At 40.3% G+C, this 24,379-nt stretch overlaps 1 protein-coding gene across 1 annotated transcript in view; it reads left to right on the top strand.

Annotated features, from left to right (window-relative positions):
- LOC141273548 (intelectin-1-like) overlaps nucleotides 1-20,124 on the top strand; it is a 48,149-nt gene extending 28,025 nt beyond the window's left edge. Inside the window, exons 2-8 of the mRNA XM_073685543.1 lie at nucleotides 7,750-7,822; nucleotides 12,835-12,993; nucleotides 15,123-15,370; nucleotides 16,605-16,763; nucleotides 17,379-17,499; nucleotides 17,585-17,688; nucleotides 19,616-20,124. Of these exons, the coding sequence (XP_073541644.1) occupies nucleotides 7,759-7,822; nucleotides 12,835-12,993; nucleotides 15,123-15,370; nucleotides 16,605-16,763; nucleotides 17,379-17,499; nucleotides 17,585-17,688; nucleotides 19,616-19,768 (1,008 nt within the window). The 5' untranslated portion in view covers nucleotides 7,750-7,758 and the 3' untranslated portion in view covers nucleotides 19,769-20,124. The remainder of the gene's footprint in view (nucleotides 1-7,749; nucleotides 7,823-12,834; nucleotides 12,994-15,122; nucleotides 15,371-16,604; nucleotides 16,764-17,378; nucleotides 17,500-17,584; nucleotides 17,689-19,615) is intronic.
- Nucleotides 20,125-24,379: the final 4,255 nt, after the last annotated feature.

Raw genomic sequence — 24,379 nt, 5'->3', positions numbered from 1 at the left:
TTGTCAGCTCATACACTTCGTGCATGAGCAGTACAAGTATAGGAGTTCCGCTCCTTTCTAATGGGAACATTTTTTTATGAGGCCCTCTAAGTCTCTTCCAAGGGGCATTGGAGTGCCTCCCAATTTTTGGCAGCCCTTGGATTCACTTCATAGGCCAACACTATGGGAGACCCTTTGCTTTCTATTGGGAATTTGTCATTATTGTGGCCCTGCTCTATGTGTCTTTAAATTCTTAGTGGGGTTTTTCCTAAATTTGGTCAGTCGTTGGACTCACTGCATACCCTATAACTGTATAGTTGACCCTCTCCTTTCTAATGGGAACATGTCGTACTGGTTACTGTGGCCCTGCTCCATGTGTCTTTAAATTCTTAGTGGTGTTTTTCCTAAATTTGGTCAGCCGTCAGACTCACTGCATACCCTATAACTGTTAAACCCTACAAAGCACCAATTAGAGACCGGAGAATAACTCATAACAATCAAATAAATTCATAATTTTATTGAATAACAAACTTGCACTAATGGACATACATTTAAAAATTCACCATGCTTATTAACATTGGCATATAAGGAAAATTCCTTTTTGTTACTAAGGTATCAGCAACAGTTCACGACAAAAACAAGAGGACATAGGGCGAGAAGCAATCAAGTCAGAAAGTAATTTGCAGGACTCTATTCTGGTTCCCCATGTCATATAGAATATCTGTCTAAGTTCCACATTCAATCACTATATCTGTATGTCATAGATCAAATGACCTCAACAATTGAGGCTAAACGGTCACGTGTATGTACCTAATAGTTTTAATTGAAATGCAATGTGCAAAGTGACCCATCAACCCATTGTCATGGCCATTCGATACTACGACAGATCATAGTAACTGCATGACATGCCCCACTGTATAAGATCCCTACATCCAATAAAATATGATCAACTGATCAATATGTATATAAGTAATAACCTCCTGTAAGGAGATAAACATACATGGGGCATGAATACCCTATAACTGTATAGCAGACTTTCTCCTTTCTAATGGGAATTTATCGTTACTGTGGCCCTGCTCTATGTGTCTTTAAATTCTTAGTGGGGTTTTTCCCAAATTTTGGCAGCCCTTGCAGTCACAGCATGGGCATTACCACTATAGGAGACCAGCTCCTTTATAATGGGAACATTTTTTTTACTGAGACCCTCCTCTATGTCTCTTCAAAGGGGTATTGGGTTGCGTCCAAATTTTTGGCAGCCCTTGCAGTCAGTGCACACGCAATAACAGTATAGGAGACCCACTTGTTAATAATAGGAACAACAAAGCATAGCCAGCTGATGGCTCTCTAACAATAACGAGGGCAGACTGCTGGCCTTTTAAGAATAGTAAGGGCATTCTGATGGCCCTATAAAAATAGGCTTTCAGAGTCCCTCCATCATAAATGAGACAGGATGTGTCTGATGATGTGTCAAATACCACATTGCCAGATAAAGTTGTAAAATGTTAAAATTACATTTCCCGCTGAATGCATTTGTCTTAAATAATAACGTAAAAAACCCCAAAATATTAGGATCTTTCTTTAGTATAAAAACAGCGTCGCCAATTTAACCTCAATATAATCACATTGTTCAGCTCCTGCACCTCCTCCTCCATCTCCTAAATGACTACATCAGTCACAAGCTGACAGCTCTGTAGCACTGCCTTGGCCAAGGGGCACAGCAACCTCATCACTGAACATACAGCCAGGCATGGTCATGTGTGACAATGGGCGGACCCTGGTGACGAAGAAATGACAGCGGAGAAGATACGGTTTCCCTCTATGCCAGTCCTTTCACCGAGCTAAAGAATATGACTGTGGTGAAATACAACTCCCACTGCGAAGCTCTTTCATATTGAAAAACATTGTGCCAACCAGAGGATTTGATTCTGATGGCTCATCCCCCCCCCACTCAAGAGCCCCATAGCAGCTGCAAAGTTAGCGCTATCATGAACTCTCCTGAGGTAGAAGCCAGGGCACACCAGAGGATTCTCTGGTGAGACCGTCCAACCCTGCCAAGAAGCAGTCCTGGCTAAGAAAAGTGTGTGGGTAGGTTCCCGGACACTCTATGGCTGCTTTTTTACTGAGGAGGAAACACACAAAGTCCTTGCAGATATTGTCCTTGCTGGGATTTGAACCCAGGATCCCAGCGCTGCAAGGCTTCAGTGCTAACCACTGATCCAATGTGCTGCTGTTCACCCTCTGATATCTAACAGGCTGGAGAAACTTGCACCTACTGCCACTCTATCTTCAGCTCCTTAGTGAGAAACTAATGTATTTGGGCAGCCACTCAGTCTACCAAATAAAATTCCTGAGAAGGAAATTGAGGATGGCTTCGCTACTGGTACTGGGGACAGTGCTAATACCATGGAGTCGTACCATAGTTTACTGGAAATATTCCAGGCTGGTAGGAGGAAAGCAAATTCCCACAGAAAAGTACTAGCAGTAATGTTCAGGGACCCGCGCTTGTAGAAGGCGGAGACAACACCGGGAGAAATAGTGACGGCTGGGGACCGAGCATGGACACGAGGCATGAGGTTGTGAAAAACTTCCGCCTCCACGTGCCTAAAAGGCCACATTTCAAGTGCAAGCAGCTGCCCAGAAATCTGGCAGTTTAGTATTGCAGCCTGTGGGTGTGTGGCTGGCTGCATACTTGCGCTTGCATTCCAAGTAACAGAAAACTAAGCAGATGGTGATCTCTATCATCACCATGGCCTCATCTCGGCACTATAAACTCGCCTGGATGAGAAGCCAGTGCCCGCAAGAGGAGTCTCCGGTTTTCTGATGGGTCTGTCCAGCCCTGGCTAAGAAAAGTGTGGGGGAAGGTTCCCGGACACTCTATGGCTGCTTTTTAATTGTGGATCGGACGTGCTTATGCATGTTATATCTCAAACTGCATTGCAGATCAGGCCATTGCCCAACTCTGTAGTCATGAAACTAAATGCGCAAAGAAAGATGTTTGTGTGTCAAAGCACCACTGACAAGTGCGAGCTGCTGTTGGACGGGCTGCCATTGCTTCTGCAACAAGCTGCATTAGACGACTTCCAGGGAGAAATGACACCCAGAGTAGATATGGTTTCCCTCTATGCCAGTCCTTTCACCGAGCTAAAGAATATGGCTGTGGTGAAATACAACTCTCAACAAAAAAAGGTGTGGACTGGCTCAATACCGTCCCTGGCCACATTCACCTGTCCACGTGTTTGTGGTTAGGCGGCCCTTCCCAGTAAGTGCACTGGGGAGACCCGTGCTTGTGGAAGGCAGAGACAATACCGGGAGAAATAGTGGCGGCTGGGGACCGAGTACAGACACCTGGCTGTTGCCGGCATGACGTTATGAAAAGCTTCTGCCTCCATGAGCCTAAAAGGGCACATTTCAAATGAAAGCAGTTTTAGAGGACTTCCTGGGAGAAATGACACCCAGAGTAGATACGGTTTCCCTCTATGCCAGTCCTTTCACCGAGCTAAATATAACTCTCAGCAAAAAAACTGTGGACTGGCTCCGTACCATCCCTAGCCACATTCACCTGTCCACGTGTTTGTGGGTAGGTGGTCCTTCCCAGTATGGATACCCGGTCGCCGCCATAAGATTGTGGACAGCTTCCGCCTCCACGAGCCTAAAGGCCACATTTCATGTGCAAGAAGCTGTCAAAAATTTGGCAGTATAGTATTGCAGCCTGTGGGTCGGTAGGTCGCTGGCTGCATACTTGCGCTTGCATTCCAAGGAATGGGGTAGGGACAACTGAATGCTGCACTGGGACAAGGACGTGGACAGTGATTGTTGCAGGGCAGTGACCTGGGAGTCAGAAATGCTTCCAGAGGTCTTCCCCATGCTGTTCCCATGTCTTTTCAGCACTGTATGCATGTGTCTGATGATATCTCACACACCACATGGCCAGATAAGGTTGTAAAATGTTAAAATGACATTTCCCAGTGAATGCATTTGTCTTGGTTGAAAGCAATACAAAAGTGCAAAAACGCATCAAAAACGCTACGTTTGAACATAGCCCAAGGTGTGGAGGAGTATTTTTGGTTTTTGTTATTTATTTTACCCTATAAACAAGTCATTACCTGGAAAGGATGTTCCTTAACATATTTCCCAGGAAAATCCATTTTGGTTTAGTTTTTGTATGTTTTATTGTGAGTCTGTAAAAGTGGCGTAATACTCTGACAACGTTGTTGACAGCAGTGACCTGGGAGTCATAAATGCTTCCAGGGGTCTTCCCCATGCTGCTCCCATGTCATTTGAGCACTGTTCCCATCGATTTGGGCAATTTTTAGGCCCTCTGCAGACCGCCTGGAAAATACTCGAGTTTCCCATAGACTTACATCGGGCTCGACCCGAGCAACGAGTATCCGAGCATTTTAGTGCTTGCTCATCACTATTAGACAGTATTGATAAATATGCCCTAATATTTTTTCAATTGGTTCTTTAGTTTTTAGGAATATTCCATGTGTGCTTTAGAGTATGTGCACACGGCGTCTTTTTGCTCAATAAACATTAAAAATGATGAACATATGTATAACAATGTCAAAATTACTTGCATATGTTCCTTTTTTTTAAAACGTATTTTAATGTTAAAATTCGAATAACCTCCTTTTCCATATCCAAAAATAAAGAACTGAAAAACAAACAACCAAAGTCTGTCTATCAAAGTCTGAGTTATCAAAAATGTACCCAAATGGTAAAAAGCAACAAAAAATGCAACAAAAAAGACCAAGTAATTGTATATACCCAAACATGGCTTCCCATGTAAAAAAACAAGCTTCATAAATGGAAAAATAAACAAAGTTATGGATTTTGGAAAATGGTGACATAACGCACATTTTTATTTTAACAAAGTAAAAGTCAGAATTTTTTATGCCACTACAATAAATAAAAGAGGCTATACAGGTTTGGTATAATCATAATTGTACTGACCTTGAGAATCATTTTCATAGGTTATTTTTCCCGCTCTAATGAATCCTATTAAAATGAAACTCAAGAACAATGGTGGTAATTGCATTTTTTTATACTATTTAACCTCATTTGAATTTTTTTCAGTGTTTAAGTAGATTATATTATGAAGTGAATAGTGTCAATCAAAATTACAACTTTTGCTGCAAAAAACAAGCACTCTTATGGCTGTTGACAGAAGAAATAAAAAAGATGGTCAAGATAAAACATCTTTTTTATCCAACAACATATCCATGTGTGTGCACTAAATCCCCCACAATATTCCCAGTAAATCCCAAGGGAAATTTCCAACAAGCTCTCACCTAATTCATCTAATTTTCAATAGGCAGTGAAATGTGGGGCCACACCAGACAGGCAATATTATCATGTTATTAAAATACCAAAACTTTAGCTTCAAAGATTGACAAGGCCATGTGCTATATCCGGGTGTTGTACAAAATACAGTTGTGCTCAAAAGTTTACATACCCCGGCAGAATTTTACTATCTTGGCCTTGTGTTAGAGAATATGAATGATAACAAAAAAACTTTTCTCCACTCATGGTTATTGGTTGGGTGAAACCATTTATTCTCAAACTGCTGTGTTTTCTCTTTTTAAATCTTAATGACAGCCAAAAACATCCAAATGACCCTGATCAAAAGTTCACATACCCCAGTTCTTAATAACGTGTATTGCCCCCTCTAACATCAATGACAGCTTGAAGTCTTTTGTGGTAGATGTGGATGAGGTTCTTTATTTTCTCAGATAAAGCTGTCCATTCTTCTTGGCAAAAAGTCTCCAGTTCCTGTAAATTCCTGGGCTGTCTAGCATGAACTGCGCGCTTGACATCTCCTCAGAGTGGCTCAATGATATTGAGGTCAGGAGACTGAGATGGCCACTCCAGAACCTTCACTTTGTTCTGCTGTAGCCAATGACAGGTCGACTTGGCCTTGTGTTTTGGATCATTGTCATGTTGGAACATCCAAGTACGACCCATGCGCAGCTTCCGTCAACCAGTTTTGCAACTTTATAGTGCAAAAAGTCACAAATTTTGTAAAATGTCTCACAAAATGCGACTTTTCATCTAACATAAATAAAAACATTCATAGATGGAACTAGAATAGAGCTGCGCCAAATTTTGCATCTTTTTTAAAAAGTCAGAATTCATGAATCTGTCTAAAACATCTGAGAAAGCAATAATTGCTAAGAAATCAAAAATTAACTAAACTATAAGACAACTTGAAAAAGGCGCAAATCATTTGATGAATTTGTTTCAAATCACAAAGTCACTAATTGAGAGGTGCTGAGTGCTCACCCAAAAAACTGTCAGAAATGCAGCCCGTATAGGCCACAGCGTGAATGTGCAGCTACACATTACACTTATACCAACAAGTGGGCTGGCTCTTCTGTTTAGTTTTTTTTTTTTTATCTAGGACTACAATGGTAAGTTCCAGTTTGCTTAAAGGGGTTGTCCTCTACTAAGACAACACCTTCTTAAACTAAATGTTTGGCCCTGAAATAAAAAAGCCTATACTCACCTCCTATGCCGGCGCTGTTCCCACGGTGTTGCCACTCGCAGTCCCAGGGCTCCCATGTGGTGGAATGACATATGGTGCCCGGCACCCAATCGAATGAAGACGAAGTCCGGGTGGCAGCTGATCTCTGATTTCCTCTTCGTGTTCAATTCATATGAAGGCAGAGACAGTGACGCCAGCGCTGATTGGGCACTGAGCATCACATGTCATAACACCGCATCACAGCCACGGGACCATGAGTGCTGACACTGCGGTAACGGCGCAGGCACGGGAGGTGTATATAGGTTTTTTATGAACATTTAGTTCAAGAAGGGGTTGTCCTAGTAGCGGACAATCCCTTTAAGCAAATTGGAGCTTACCATTGTTGCCCTAGATCAGTGTTTCCCAAACTCCAGTCCTCACGGCCCCCCACACGTCATGTTTTCAGGATTTCCTTAGTATTGCCCAGGTGATAGAATTATTATTAAGGCATCAGAAACTGCCACAGGTTCTCTCACCTGTGTAATACTAAGGAGATCCTGAAAACACGATGCGTTGGGGTCCGTGAGGACGGGGTTTGGGAAACACTGTCCTAAATGAAAAAAACATCTAGTGGACAACCCCTTTAAATTGTTTTTTTCATGAACATAATTTGTCTAGAGGTTCTAGAATAGTAGTGATCAGGGGCCAACACTAAAAAAAGAGGCCCCTATGTAGGGCGGGATTAAGACAATATGGGACCCTTGGCAAAAGTTTAAAGTGGGGCCCCAAATGCTAACATATTGCACGATCACAAAGAAGCATTTTGGTTGCATTTACATGAGCTGAGTTCAGGCTGTTAAACGAGCGCAACCAGCAATATTCAAGTATCTTTCAGCTCTTCTAAACTCCCGTCCACTACAGTGCCTGAAGTGACTTCATGGTCACATGACTGTAATGTCACCGAAGGTCCTTAAGCAGTCTCAACATCAGAAATTAGATTGATAATGCAGAGCTATTATCAATCTCATTTTTCTATAGACATTGGGGACCCCTGGAGGAGTGCGAGTCGTTGACAATTTCCCAAGAAGCTTCTCCTCAACGCCGACCCTGGTCCTGTGCAAGAACAAGAAAGGACCTCTATTTTTTTGTGATTTCTGTATGGTTGCCATATAGTAGAATCAAATTGTGTTCATTATACCAATATTGATAATACTCAATGAAAAGTCTACATGGTTATTGTAGGTATGTGTTGTGATAAATGTGTTATATAATATTCATTGTTTTCTGTGCTTATATTTTTATTCTAGTTTGAAAAAATGTTACTGCACAGCGTCATGATTATCTCTTTGGCACTAGCTGGAGGAAACTGTGACATATGTAGTGAGTATTATTCACACAAATGTAATCAAATATTTGTAAGATGTATTGTCGGTGTGGGGAAAATATAAAAAAGACAAAAAAATTTAGTAATTGGACATGAAGATACTGTCTGAATATCCCACAGTAACATTAACAGTTCAATAATAATTTAGGTGAAAAATTTACATTGTAAATCCTCATTTATGGTTAATTTTAGATGATCTGACAGCTCTCTTGAACATCTTTTCTTAAAACACTAAGTTGGGTGATAATAAATTGCCAGATCGGTGTTACTGTGTCCCTTGTCACCAAGGTGTGTCCCACCATAGTCAGCACCGATTGGACAGTGTCAAAATGTTTAGTGATACAAACTTTTGACAAAATAAGGAAATCACTTAGGCCCAATTCATCAAAGTGATTATGCCAGAAATTTGGTGTATATCGCTTTGAACAGTTGCAAAATGGTTACGCTAAGCCGAGATTTGCAACATTTCAACAACCTTTGCCGTTTTCATGACAGTTTCACCAAGCTTCTCCCAAATGTGGGGAACAAAGGCAAGATGATGGCGTAGCGCCACAGCTTGTCAGATTTGTAGAGAATTGCACAGATGCTCCTGATTCATTAGAGTTGTGTGCCTCTTAATGTGCTACATATGCGCCAAACTCTATGTATGACCCTAGCCTGTGGTGCTGCGAACCACCCCAAGAAGTGTACTCTAGTCATGTAAATTTGTTGTGTGAATTATGATGAATGTTCCATCCATGCTTGGTCATGCCTCCACTAGGCTAAGTTCTGCCCACTTTCTGAAAAGTTGTCAGAACTTTTCAGGAAAATCCTAAAAATGCCTTAAGTCACAATTTTTTTGCGCAAGTATGAGTTGTTTATTAATTCGACCATAGATCTGAACATTTAAAGGGAACCTGTCATGTCAGTTCAAGAATCTAATCTGTCCCCAGTGCATTTTTAGTGATGCAATGTGCATCATTAACACGTTATTTACATCAAAATTGGCAGTCTAATCATAACCCAAAAGCACTCTATGTACTTATATTGTACCTGCTTGTTTAGTCATAGGGGTGTGCTTAATTTTCGTTCAGTCATGGGTACGATATAAGTATATAAAGTGCTTTTGCGACTAGACCACCGATTTTCTGGAAAAAAAACGTGTTAGTGATAGACATGGCATCACTAACAACGCAATGGGGACAGTGTAGATGCTTGAAATGACATGACAGGTTCCCTTTAAAAGGATTGTCCAGGCATAACATATTGATGACCTATAGCCTGAATGGGTCATCAATATCAGACCCCCACCCCACCCATCAGCTGCTATTAATTCCGGAGTTGGCCAGATGTAAACATTAAACAGAGCTGAATAGCACAGCTCCATTCAATGCGTAGCAGCTGCTCCCGAGAACTGGAGACCAACTCCTTTTCATCTGAATAGTAGCTGATCTGCAGTACATGGTAATGGCTGCTATATACATTGCTCAAAAAATAAAGGGAACACTTAAACAACAGAATATACAGTAACTCCAAAAAATCAAACTTCTGTTAAATCAAACTGTCCACTTAGGAAGCAACACTGATTGACAATCAATTTCACATGCTGTTGTGCAAATGGAATAGACAATAGATGGAAATTATTGGCAATTATCAAGACACACTCAATAAAGGAGTGGTTCTGCAGGTGGGGACCACAGACCACATCTCAGTAACAATGCTTTCTTGCTGATGTTTTGGTCACTTTTGAATGTTGGTTGTGCTTTCACACTCGTGGTAGAATGAGACTGACTCTACAACCCACCGAAGTTGCACAGGTAGTGCTTCTCATCCAGGATGGCACATCAATGCGAGCTGTGTCAAGAAGGTTTGCTGTGTCTGTCAGCGTAGTGTCCAGAGGCTGGTGGCGCTACCAGGAGACAGGCCAGTACACCAGGAGACGTGGAGGGGGCCGTAGGAGGGCAACAACCCAGCAGCAGGACCGCTACCTCAACCTTTGTGCAAGGAGGAACAGGAGGAACACTGCCAGAGCCCTTCAAAATGATCTCCAGCAGGCCACAAATGTTCATGTGTCTGTACAAACAGTTAGAAACTGACTCCATGAGGGTGGTATGAGGGCCCGACGTCCACAGATGGGGGTTGTGCTCACAGCCCAACACCGTGCAGGACGCTTGCCATTTGCCACTGAACACCAGGATTAGCAAAGTTGCCACTGGCGCCCTGTGCTCTTCACAGATGAAAGCAGGTTCACACTGAGCATGTGTGACAGATGTGACAGAGTCTGGAGACGCAGTGGAGAGCGATCTGCTGCCTGCAACATCCTTCAGCATGACTGGTTTGGCAGTGGGTCAGTAATGGTGTGGGGTGGCATTTCTTTGGAGGGCCGCACAGCCCTCCATGTGCTCACCAGAGGTAGCCTGACTGCCATTAGGTACTGAGATGAGATCCTCAGACCCCTTGTGAGACCATATTCTGGTGCGGTTGGCCCTGGGTTCCTCCTAATGCAGGACAATGCCAGACCTCATGTAGCTGGAGTATGTCAGCAGTTCCTACAAGATGAAGGCATTGAAGCTATGGACTGGTCCCCGCGTTCCCCAGACCTGAATCCGATTGGGCACATCTGGGACATCATGTCTCGCTCCATCCACCAACGTCACGTTGCACCACAGACTGTCCAGGAGTTGGCGGATGCTTTAGTCCAGGTCTGGGAGGAGATCCCACAGGAGACCATCCACAACCTCATCAGGAGCATGCCCAGGCATTGCAGGGAGGTCATACAGGCACGCGGAGGCCACACACAATACTGAGCCTCATTTTGACTTGTTTTAAGGACATAACATCAAAGTTGGATGAGCCTGTAGTGTGTTTTCCACTTTAATTTTGGGGGTGACTCCAAATCCAAGCCTCTATTGGTTAATAAATTTGATTTCCATTGATGATTTTTGTGTGATTTTGTTGTCAGCACATTCAACTTTGTACAGAGCAAAGTATTCAATGAGAATATTTTATTCATTCAGATCTAGGATGTGTTATTTGAGAGATCCCTTTATTTTTTTGAGCAGTGTATTACACTGAACTGTGCTGTTCAGATCCGTTCACTATTGGCTATTTCGTTATTAAAAATAAACCACATTATATATGCAGCAGGTGAAATAAGTATTGATCACTAGTTTTCTAAGTATATATATTTCCAGGTACTATTGACGTGAAATTCTCACCAGATGTCGGTAACAGCCCATCCAATCCACTCAGGCAAAGAAATCACCATAGATGTTCATAAATTAAGAATTTAAAATGAGAAAATTGGTGACCGGTTCAATACTTATTTCACCTTCTGTGTGTGTGTATATACAGTACAGACCAAAAGTTTGGACACACCTCATTTAAAGATTTTTCTGTATTTTCATGGCTATGAAAATTGTGCATTCACACTGAAGGCATCAAAACTATGAATTAACACATGTGGAATTATATACTTAACAAAAAAGTGTGAAACAACTGAAAATATGTCTTATATTCTAGGCTCTTCAAAGTAGCCACTTTTTGATTTGATGACTGCTTTGCACACTCTTGGCATTCTCTTGATGAGTTACAAGAGGTAGTCACCGGAAATGGTCTTCCAACAATTTTGAAGGAGTTCCCAGAGATGCTTAGCACTTGTTGGCCCTTTTGCCTTCACTCTGCGGTCCAGCTCGATTGGGTTCAGGTCTGGTGACTGTGGAGGCCAGGTCATCTAGCGTAGCTCCCCATCACTCTCCTTCTTTGTCAAATAGCCCTTACACAGCCTGGAAGTGTGTTTGGGGTCATTGTAATGTTGAAAAATAAATGATGGTCCAACTAAATGCAAACCGGATGGAATAGATGCCGCTGCAAGATGCTGTGGTAGCCATGCTGGTTCAGTATGCCTTCAGTTTTGAATAAATCCCCAACAGTGTCACCAGCAAAGCACCCCCACACCATCACACCTCCTCCTCCATGCTTCATGGTGGGAACCAGGCATGTAGAGTCCATCCGTTCACCTTTTCTGCGTCGCACAAAGACACGGTGGTTGGAACCAAAGATCTCAAATTTGGACTCATCAGACCAAAGCACAGATTTCCACTGGTCTAATGTCCATTCCTTGTGTTCTTTAGCCCAAACAAGTATCTTCTGCTTGTTGCCTGTCCTTAGCAGTGGTTTTCTAGCAGCTATTTTACCATGAAGGTCTGCTGCACAAAGTCTCCTCTCAACAGTTGTTGTAGAGATGTGTCTGCTGCTAGAACTCTGTGTGGCATTGACCTGGTCTCTAATCTGAGCTGCTGTTAACCTGCGATTTCTGAGGCTGGTGACTCGGATAAACTTATCCTCAGAAGCAGAGGTGACTCTTGGTCTTCCTTTCCTGGGGCAGTCTTCATGTGAGCCAGTTTCTCTGTAGTGCTTGATGGTTTTTGCAAGTGCACTTGGTAACACTTTCAAAGTTTACCCAATTTTTCGGAGTGACTGACCTTCATTTCTTAAAGTAATGATGACCACTCGTTTTTCTTTACTTAGCTGCTTTTTTCTTGTCATAATACAAATTCTAACAGTCTATTCAGTAGGACTATCAGCTGTGTAGCCACCTGATTTCTGCACATCACAACTGATGGTCCCAACCCGATTTATAAGGCAAGAAATCCCACTTATTAAACCTGACAGGTCACACCTGTGAAGTGAAAACCATTTCCGGTGACTACCTCTTGAAGCTCATCAAGAGAATGCCAAGAGTGTGCAAAGCAGTCATCAAAGCAAAAGGTGGCTACTTTGAAGAACCTAGAATATAAGACATATTTTCAGTTGTTTCACACTTTTTTGTTAAGTATATAATTCCACATGTGTTAATTCATAGTTTTGATGCCTTCAGTGTGAATGTCCAATTTTCATAGTCATGAAAATACAGAAAAATCTTTAAATGAAAAGGTGTGTCCAAACTTTTGGTCTGTACTGTATATATATATGTATATGATAAAACAATAAAAAATGTACATAATGTAACATATTCCTGTTTTCTTAGAGAAGTCTTCTATAGCTGAGATGAAACAAAGCATACAGAATATGTTGACATGCTGGGGCAAAGACCCTGATTATAGCTACCCGTCAAATCCCACTGGAGAATCAGTTTATGGACACAGGAGCTGCAAAGAGATTAAGAGTTTATATACATATGCTGAAGGTGATATTTTATATATATATATGATATATAGTACTATTCGGGGAAGGCAATTCACAAGATTTTGAAGTGCATTTCTGGTAACTTGTGACCATTTAACCATAAAAACATTAATAAGGATGGACATTGATGTTTATACCAAACTTAGACTCTTTCTAACAATGCAGAGATAATCCCTTAAAACTTAACGTTTATTCTGTCATGGTTAAAATAAGGCTGGTTTTGGCAGGTCATGCCTTGTTCATTATGAATAAGGCCAGTGTTGCAATACAGCAGAGCTGTGAGAGTTGCAGTAAATGTGTTTGTAAATAGACAAAGTTCATTTCTCCTGTACTGTGTTAGTTACTTGTCTCACACTAGTAACTCCACCTTTTATATAAAATAATCTCTGGGGGCAGATTCTCATGCAGATCATGGGCCGGCCCATAGTCCCAAAAAGCTCATTTACATATAAGAAAAATGTGGATTTATTTCTCTGGAATAAGACATCAGATTGCAGATATCAAGGTATCATTTTATTCAGCTTCCTTAACAGTTTAGGAGGGTTGAGCCTACTGACAGATTTCCTTTAAGAACCTTGCTCCGTCATACTGGAATAGGAAAAAGCGACCATTAAGCTATTGGCCACAAAGGAGGTGAAATACATTCCTCCTTTTGTATGTTGCAGCAATAACATTATACTTCACTAAAAATAAGGATCCAAATTCTGACAATCCAAAATCATAGGCCTTTATCCACCAAATGTTACAGTGGACACTATGTAGAGAGTATTTTCTAATATCTACCAAACTTCGATCTATCCATCACACTACCTTATAATAGAACATTATTCATGAATCTATTTGCTTACTTATGCACTCATTCAGCCATATACTAAAAACACCTGTCATCTGTTGGGTTCCCCTCTTGTGCCACAAGTATACCTTTAACCAATCCAATAATGAACTTTGAAGGTGTTCTGTGGTATTTGTAAGTTGTAAGGTGAGGCGTCCATGGTCTTATTTTTTTTCAGCACATCTCACAAATACAGAAATCAAACCTGAACAAAATTTTGTAATGTAGCAAAGCACATAATAACTCAGGGTCCATTGCCATTAGAGCATAAAGTTGCCTTGAACTGTAGGTCTCCAATGATAATGTTTAGCTGTATAGTAGGCTTCCAAGCAGGTTGTCAGACCAGACCACCTTCTTCCACTCTTCCATTGCCCACTTCTGATACTGAGCCTTTTATAAGCGATCATAGAATAAAAACCACTGACAGGTGAAGTGAGTACCATAAATTACTTGTGACAATGCTCTGACACCTATCAAAGAATTATCTATATTTGGCAGCAAGTGAAGAGTCAGTCCTTAATGGTGATGGGTTGGAAGCAGAAACAATGGGCAAGTGTAAGGATCTGAATGACTTTGACATAGACCAAATTATGATGACTGAACAACTGTTTCTAACTTCTGTATTGGCAGTTCTTGTGGGGTGTTCCTGGTATGTAGTGAATTGTACCTGGCAAAATTAGTTATGGATGCGCATAGAGCATTGATGAATGTGAGATCTTGTCTGACCTATCAGAAAATGTATTGCAGTAAAAATGACTGAAAATGTTAACGCTGGCTTAATAAAAATGTTTCATAACACACAAGACATCACAGCTTGCTGCCAATGGAGCTGCTTACCTAGAGATATGTCATAGTGCCATGTTCACCACTTTCCACCCCTAGAAGTTTCTACATTGGTCATTTGGGCATCAGAACTAGACCACAGTAACTGTACTCCGTAATTATAATAACTTTTTAACAAGATATTGCACAATGATTCACACTGAAAATATGTTCAAGAATAGTTTAAGGGACTTGACAAAGAAACATGAATTCTTGCCTCCAAATTACCCCTGATTTAAATCTAATTGATCATTGTGAGATTTTCAGGGCAAATAAGACTGATCCATGGAGCCGCCTTACAGGAAAGATGTGTTGCTAATGTCTTAGCATCAGATATCTTGCATACTTCAAAGAGTCAGAGCTGTTCAAGCATCACACAGGTGTTGGTGTTTTTAACATCAGAACAGATTGGTGTAAATGTATTTGCTGTTTCTGTAAGCCATTCAAGTATATGACCCAGTTAAACTATTATTTAGATGGAATATACACACTAACCACTGAAGCTGGGACATCGTATCAGACCTACTGTGACATGACTACAAATGGTGGAGGTTGGACATTGGTGGCCAGTGTCCATGAAAATAATATGAATGGTAAATGTACAGTGGGAGATCGGTGGTCCAGCCAATCAGGAAACAATGCCAACAACCCAAAGGGAGATGACAACTGGGCTAACTACGCCACATTTGGACAACCTGAAGGAGCTACAAGTGATGATTATAAGGTTCTTATTTTAAATACGTAGACAACCATAATTGTATTGAATTTACATTTTGTAAGACCATGTAAAGTTTCAGAGTGATTCTCTCCCACTATATAGCCATTCATTTCTTACTGACCAAAGAAGTCCATATACATCATGTGGCCATTAAGGAAGCATGGAGTTGGATCAAGAGCTGAGCCTGCTCCATACATGGCGAGATAACTTCTTTGATGCTGTAGTCAGAAGTTAAGTAGTATCTAAGTCATCAGACACAAATGGGCTGGAACATAAGACATTGCTAAATTTACAATACACAGCAATGTAGAGGTTTTTATGTGTATCGTACCTGTGATCAAGCGATTGAAGTTTCCAGTTTCCTGGAAGACAAAAGATTTAATATAACAAAAATAATTACATGGAAAAAACTATAACATACTCTCTAATTCCTATTATTAAAATAACAAAAAATCTAAAAAATAAATATATTTAGTCTTGTGGTGTCCATAAAAGACTAATCTATTCTGCATGGCATTCAGCTGCCCCCCAAAAATGGAATAAAAAGTGATCAAAAAGATGTGTTACCCCAAAATAGATCTAATCAAAAGCTACAATTTGCCCTGCAAAAGCAAGCCCCAACATAACCTATTAAACAGAAGAATAAAAAAGTCTCAGAACACCGTGAAACAAAACATTATTATTATTTTTTTTAAATAGTAAATTGTAAAGAAAATTATATACATTTGGTAAAGCATTAATTCTACTGACCTGTAGAATAAATGCTAAAATCATTTTTCACATAACACCATAAAAACAAAGCCCATGCAACAATAGTGATTTTTTTTTGTTAATTCCACACGAAAAAGATTTTATTTTCCATGTTTCAGCATAATAAATCCCAATGTTAAGGGTGATTTTGAAAACTATAACTTATTCTGCAAGTGTAAGCCCTAAATCACCTATGTTAATGAAAAAAAGGGCTAATAAAAAATAGATTTTTATTTTTTTAATTTTTAAAGGGCTTTTGAAAGCCTTTGCATGTAATATTATTGACACGTAAAGACTTTGTACTTTACCCAATGAATAAGGGGCGCAGTAGAAATACATCCCAGTACTTTATCGGGAACTAGATATTTTTGTTACCATCATATGTTGAATACGTTGTAAAAAAAATAATAACTTTGTATGCAAATCCTGTTAAATGTGGTCTCAAGGAAGAATCAATATGTATGTATGTTATATCCCAATTTGTTTCTAGAATCCAGGATATTATGATATTGTCTCTAAGGACTTGAGTTTATGGCATGTACCCAACAAGACACCCTTGTTTAAGTGGAGAAAAGACGCTATCCTAAGATATCGCACAGACAATGGTTTCTTTACCCAAGAGGGTGGAAACCTCTTCCATCTGTATAATGTAAGTAATCAGCCTGGTCGCTATGACCTATATTGGGTTTATCATTTAACATTTCTATGGCATTTTCACTGTTGGATAATTCTGGACATTTGTTTTTAGAATATGTGGAGACCATATGTCTATAAATACAGAATATAACATTTTAGGAAATAGAGACCACTATCACTAAAAAAGTAATGACTTTCAGCCATGGGAAAACAGTTTATCAATAGATCTATAACCAGGGCTGTACTCTCTATATGGCAATTGTTGCAAATTCCAGATGGGCCAATGCCACTTTTGTCGTCTCCCTTTTCCCTCCACTGCGAGGTGCTCTAACTTCTCTTCTTGGCAAGCTCTTGTAGACACTTCCCATTCCCTGGCAGGTATGTGTAGTTCCATCATCTCCTCTCTAGCCTCATTCTGCAAGGTCAGATGAGTTCTGTAATGTGACAACAGAGAGAAGGCGATTAAGAGGAGGCCTGAACAGATGATCATGGGGGTGCAGGGTATTACTCCCCATGTGATCTGGTATTGATGACCTATTGTAAGGATAGGCCATCAATATTAACATACTGGACAACCCCTTTTAAACTATGTTTTAACCTCTCAAATGTTTATATAATTCTCTCGTAGAAATATCCAGTGGTGTACAATGGTGGAACCTGCCCAGAAAATAATGGACCTGCCATTCCCGTTGTATATGATTTTGGAAGTGCAGAAAAGACGAAAGCATATTATTCACCAAATGGACAAAGTAAGGTCATTTTTAATGTGCAGTAAGATGATTGCAGTCTACATGAATTCAAGAACAAAACTAGTAATTATTTTTCTGATTGCAGAAGAGCTTGTTCCTGGCTTTGTCCAGTTCCGGGCTTTTAATTATGAAAAAGCTGCCCTGGCTTTATGTCCAGGAGTGAAGGTGACAGGGTGCAATTCAGAAGTTGTGAGTATAATAATCCAAATATAATACATACAATATTAACCTTTCTAATATGGGTAATATTTAAGGCAAGCAACTATCAACACTTCACCCTACCAATTTGCTGGCCATTAGGTTAGAATTTAAGGTAGAAAAAATACTCTAAACAAGGAAGAGATAATCTGTCTGCACGAAGGTGCAAAACTTATTTATTCGTAGGTAAGTAGAAATTGGATGATAAATGTTAACATTTCATGTTTATAACATGGCTAGAGACATCTACGCATTTCAGGTGTGTGGCACCAATTTGTACTTACCTACCAATAAAAAAGTTTGCACTTTCGTGGAGCTGGGTTATCTCCTCCTTGTTTTGTCTACATTGCATCCAGGCACAGATGCTGTCCATGCTCCAAACTACAGTGAAATATGACTGTGAGCTTAATTTTTCTTTTATTTCGAAAAAATTCTCTACTTTATTATATACAGGGTGGGCCATTTATATGTATACACCTAAATTAAATGGGAATGGTTGGTAATATCAACTTCCTGTTTGTGGCACATTAGTATATAGGAGGGGGAAAACTTTTCCAGATGGGTGGTGACCATAGCGGGCATTTTGAAGTTGGCCATTTTGAATCTAACTTTATTTTTTTAAATGGGAAGAGGGTCATGTGACACATCAAACTTATTGAGAATTTCATAAGAAAAACAATGGTGTGCTTGGTTTTAACGTAACTTTATTCTTTCATGAGTTTTTTACAAGTTTATGACCACTTATAAAATGTGTTCAAAGTGCTGCAAATTGTGTTGGATTGTCAATGCAACCCTCTTCTTCCACTCTTGACACACTGATAGCAACACCGCAGAAGAAATGCTAGCACAGGCTTCCAGTATCCATTGTTTCAGATGCTGCACATCTCGTATCTTTACAGCATAGACAATTGCCTTCAGATGACCTCAAAGATAAAAGTCTAAGGGGGTCAGATCGGGAGACCTTGGTGGCCATTCAACTCGCCCACGATGACCAATCCACTTTCCAGGAAACTGTTCATGTAGAAATGCTCGGACCTGACACCCATAATGTGGTGGTGCACCATCTTGTTGGAAAAACTCAGGGAATGTGCCATATTCAGTGCATAAAGAGGGCAACACATCATCATGTAGCAATTTCAGATATCCAGTGGCATTGAGGTTTCCACTGATGAAGAATGCCCCCACTATCTTTGTACCCCATATACCACACCATACCATCAAGATACGAGATGTGCAGCATCTGAAACAACGGATACTGGAAGCCTGTACTAGCGTTTCTTCTGTGGTGTTGCTATCAGTGTGTCAAGAGTCGGAGAAGAGGGTTGCATTGACAATCCAACACAATAGGCAGCACTTTGAACACATTTTATAAGTGATCATAAACTTGTTAAAAAAACTCATGAAAGAATAAAGTTATGTTAAAACCAAGCACACCATTGTTTTTCTTATGAAATTTTCAATAAGTTTGATGTGTCACATGACCCTCTTCCCATTGAAAAAAATAAAGTTGGATCCAAAATGGCCGACTTCAAAATGGCCACCATGGTCACCTCCCATCTGGAAAAGTTTTCCCCCTCCCATATACTAATGTGCCACAAACAGGAAGTTGATATCACCAACCATTCCCATTTAACTTAGGTGTATCCATATTAATGGCCCACCCTTTTGTTGAAGAGGCATTGATGACATACTCCTGACAGGTATCTACTAAAACATGTGCACAACAGGCAGGTATTGTTCATCGTCCTATTCATTAGGCCATACACTGCCGACAGTTCATGTGTTCTTGCAGAACCTGTTGGTAGGGCATCAAATCCCGAAGCTGAAGTGACCTTGTCTGGAACAACCATATAATTTTACTTCACATATAACCCAGTAGATATATTTTGGTTTTCATTTCTGCTTCTTATATTTCTAGCACTGCATTGGTGGAGGAGGTTTTATCCCAGAAGCAAATCCCATACAGTGCGGAGATTTTGCTGCCATGGCCTGTGATGGGTATGGAACACATATCGGATGGAGTAGCAGCAAAGAAATAATTGAGTCAGCCGTTCTCCTCTTCTATCGCTAATATGATAATGTAATATATAATGATACAACATGATATATTATAATAGTAAAGTGAAGTAAAGTTTGTTATAATAACAGGTTCTGCAAAGTGTTTGAAATTACACCATAAGAAAATTAATGAATAATTAACAGAGAACATATGAAATTGCACTTTATTTAGGGCTTAAATAATACCTATTGAATAAATATAATGATAATTCTTGGCAACTTAAAAGCAATATAGAGATCTAGGTTTACCTAGATTTTACCTTTCTGATATATAATACAACTATTACTAATAGAAAGACATTTTAATTCAACATACTTTGATATTTGTGCACATTTGTCTTCTTCAAGATTAAATTATTCTTCCTGCAATCTAATGTGGTATTCCTTTATTTGCAAATATTAACAAGTAAAATGTGGGTTTTCTGCAGAATATGACTTTTGAATGTAAATGGGTAACACAACTAGGTAGAGTTTATTTATACACGTATACATCACAGCCATATGACTATATGTATTTTTGATGCTAAGTGATTGTCCTGAGTCTATCAATGATCAATGTAGAGAAGATGAAGGGGTGATTCCAGCACAACCATCCAGGTAGGACAAAAGGCTTTCTTTATTCGAACATGGTTAAAAGTTCATAAAAACAGAGAAAACCCCTGACGCGTTTCTGGCATACTTGGATGCCCTTATTCATAGGATGTCATGCAGAACAAATAGGTAGGTATATATAACACTGAGGAACCAATCATCACGAAAGGAGAAACCACATTAAAAAACATCAGCTGTGTTTGTGCAATGGAGCTCTACAGATATATGCTACATAATAATATAATTTATAAATGCAAAGTTTGTACATCAGCAATTAATATAAACCATGAAATCTGACAAAACTAGTATATATAAAAAAGGTCATTCCTGAAATTCATGCCATGTGGATACTTCATATCCAAAGTCAGGATCCAGAACGCCTCCCGGAGTGCTAACTGTTTTTACTGTTTGGTTTTGCTCCCCATTGAACCCAATGGCGTTCAGCTATGTCTGGCGAATATTCGATGAATAAATCAGTGAATGTTGCAAATTTGACGCTCATAATCCGAACTGAATATTGAAATATTTGCTCATCTCTAGTCAGGATTCAGAATGACTCCAGGAGTGCTAACTGTTTTTTCCAATTGCCACCCCTCACTGAATAGGTATCCCTTTCAACTCCAAAGAAGGAAAAGTGATAAAGATATAAAAAAAAATAACGTTTTCCGAACATGTTCGCTCATCTCTAGTCACAACATCACAAACCAAATAAATTATTTTATTAATTGTGACTCTGATCATGCTGTACAGTATATTGCATATAGTGTGCAAAATGTGCAACATCACATATAAAGATCTTTCCTACTTTTCCTTCTTTGGAGCTCTGCATGACATCCTTTGAATAAGGGCGTCCAAGTACTCCAGAAACGCATTAGATCTTTACTCTGTTTTAACCATGTTCGAATAAAGAAAGCATTATATACCACCTGGATGGTTTTGCTGGAATCACCTCTTCATCTTCTCTACATTGGCTGTAATCACCAGCAGGTACAGCACCCACCAGCTGTATTATGACTGCATTGAAGTTTCACACATGCTTTCGGAGTGATCAGCTTCAACCTCCACCCCCTCCTCTCTATTTGCTACTGTGATTTGTGAGCTCCACTGGCATTTTTAAAACTCCACTACGACGGTTAACATTTTTCATGAATATTTTGTTAATTTTCCAGTTGCAAATTGGAGAACACAGCAGGATTTGTGCAAGTGCAATTCAATGTGTATATGTACGTACACTGCTCAAAAAAATAAAGGGAACACTCAAATAACACATCCTAGATGTGAATGAATGAAATATTCTCATTGAATACTTTGTTCTGTACAAAGTTGAACGTGCTGACAACAAAATCACACAAAAATCATCAATGGAAATCAAATTTATTAACCAATGGAGGCCTGGATTTGGAGTCACCCCGAAAATTAAAGTGGAAAAACACACTACAGGCTAATCCAACTTTGATGTAATGTCCTTAAATCAAGTCAAAATGAGGCTCAGTTTTGTGTGTGGCCTCCACGTGCCTGTATGACCTCCCTACAACGCCCGGGCATGCTCCTGATGAGGTTGTGGATGGTCTCCTGTGGGATCTCCTCCCTGAACTAAAGCATCCGCCAACACCTGGACAATCTGTGGTGCAACGTGACGTTGGTGGAGCGAGACATGATGTCCCAGATGTGCTCAATCGCATTCAGGTCTGGGGGACAGGCGGGCCAGTCCATAGCTTCAATGCCTTCATCTTGCAAGAACTGCTGACACACTCCAGCCACATGAGGTCTGGCATTGTCCTGCATTAGGAGGAACCCAGGGCCAACCGCACCAGCATATGGTCTCACAAGGGGTCTGACGATCTCATCTCAGTACCTAATGGCAGTCAGGCTACCTCTGGCGAGCACATGGAGGGCTGTGCGGCCCTCCAAAGAAATGCCACCCCACACAATTACTGACCCACTGCCAAATCGGTCATGCTGAAGGATGTTGCAGGCAGCAGATCGCCATCCACGGCATCTCCAGACTCTGTCAGGTCTCTCACATGTGCTCAGTGTGAAAATGCTTTCATCTGTGAAGAGCACAGGGCGCCAGTGGCGACTTTGCCAATCCTGGTGTTCTGTGGCAAATGCCAAGCATCCTGCACGGTGTTGGGCTGTGAGCACAACCCCAATCTGTGGACGTTGGGCCCTCATACCACCCTCATGGAGTTGGTTTCTAACCGTTTGTGCAGACACATGCACATTTGTGGCCTGCTGGAGGTAATTTTGCAGGGCTCTGGCAGTGCTCCTCCTGTTCCTCCTTGCAGAAAGGAAGAGGTAACGGTCCTGCTGCTGGGTTGTTGCCCTCCTATGACTCCCTCCACATCTCCTGGTATCTGCTCCATGCTCTGGACACTGTGCTGACAGACACAGCTACCCTTCTTGCCACAGCTCGCACTGATGTGCCCTCCTGGATGAACTGCCCTACCTGAGCAACTTCTGTGGGTTGTACTGTAGACACCGCCTCATGCTACTGTACCTCTAAGGGTGAGAGCAATGGCAAAATGAAAAAGTGACCAAAAGAACAGCCAAAAAAGATGAGAACAGAGATATGGTCTTTGGTCACCACCTACAGAACCACTCCTTTATAGGGGGTATCTTGCTAATTGCCTATCATTTCTACCAGTTGTCTGTTCCATTTGCACAACAGGAGGAGAAATTGATTCACAATCAGTGTTGCTTCATAACTGGACAAGTGTTATTGACTTGGAGTTATATTCTGTTGTTTAAGTGTTCCCTTTATTTTTTTGAGCAGTGTATATGCATACCAATACATTTCTCATATATTGTGCAACCATAACCCTGATCTCTTCACAATCATGGACTCGAGTATGGCCAAATTGCCCCAGGTTTTTGATGATGCCATACATACAGTCACAGCATCTAATGATCTGAAAAATCTTTTTGTAAAATTGTAGAAATTATCCAACCAAAAAATTTGCATTTGGTGGGACCACAATACCCTTAAAAAATATGTGGAAATAAATGATCCCGAGGGGTTTACGTATGAAAAAATCTCCTACCTATATTTTTTCTGACACGTTTTCATCAGAATGGAATACGATCCTTTCACAATATTCAATAAACATCATGAATCTAATCATTTCACATGAAGAAACTAGGCTGAACCAACGCAAAGAAGACATTGATAAAATCAACAATTATCTTGCCAGATATGTTGACTCACCGGATTATAATAAATTCTCCAAAAGAATGACTGATCAGTTAAACGTGATGGAGAACATTATTCTAGAAACAAGAAATCTAAATTCAACAGAGATTTAACTACAAAAATGACAAAGTCTACTCTTGAAACAACAAGAGCATGAATGAAACACTAAAACCTATACTGAAAAATGGGTCTCACTGGCATCATCGTGATCATGCATACAATAAATCTGTGTCTTTTTCTTCATCGGAATGTAATCCATCAGATTATGACACTGACACTTCCCTTTCTGGATCTGACGACAGACATATTCGTACCATCAGCATGTCAAAAACGCAGTAAGAAGAGGGAGAGCAGAAGGGTCAGAAGAAGAAGAATGGAGAAAGTATCCCGTGAGAGAAAAGAGACGCAGATATTACCTTTAGATCACAGCCTTCAGTGTGTCATTATTCTAACTCCTGTCATTTTAACACATACTGTACTCAAGACGCTAGCCAAAGGATTGAACTATGTTCCCACCAGTAATTTTGAGTTATTTAACACCATTAAAGACTAAAACAGACAAGAGACATTTTTTTGCTAGATAACTGCAATATCACTGATTCTACATCAGTGAACCCAGCTCACTTTATAACTGAAAACGATGCGTCTTATTCCCTTATGGAACAGTGTGCATTACTTACTTTAAACACTCTCTAAAATAGCCATGACAGCAGTGATAAATTTGGAGACAAGGACATACTTGCGATTCCATCAAACCCCACATACTACCCTCTCAATCAAGGTTTACATGCCTAGATCTCTTTTAAACTTTAGTGGAGCCGGATTTGAAGAAATTGCACG

Source organism: Phyllobates terribilis, unplaced genomic scaffold (assembly GCF_046119375.1).
Source record: "Phyllobates terribilis strain yellow unplaced genomic scaffold, ASM4611937v1 Scaffold_5__5_contigs__length_657084704, whole genome shotgun sequence".
NCBI lineage: Eukaryota > Metazoa > Chordata > Amphibia > Anura > Dendrobatidae > Phyllobates > Phyllobates terribilis.
Note: the sequence above shows the minus strand (reverse complement) of the source record. Positions and strands in the feature narration are given on the sequence as shown.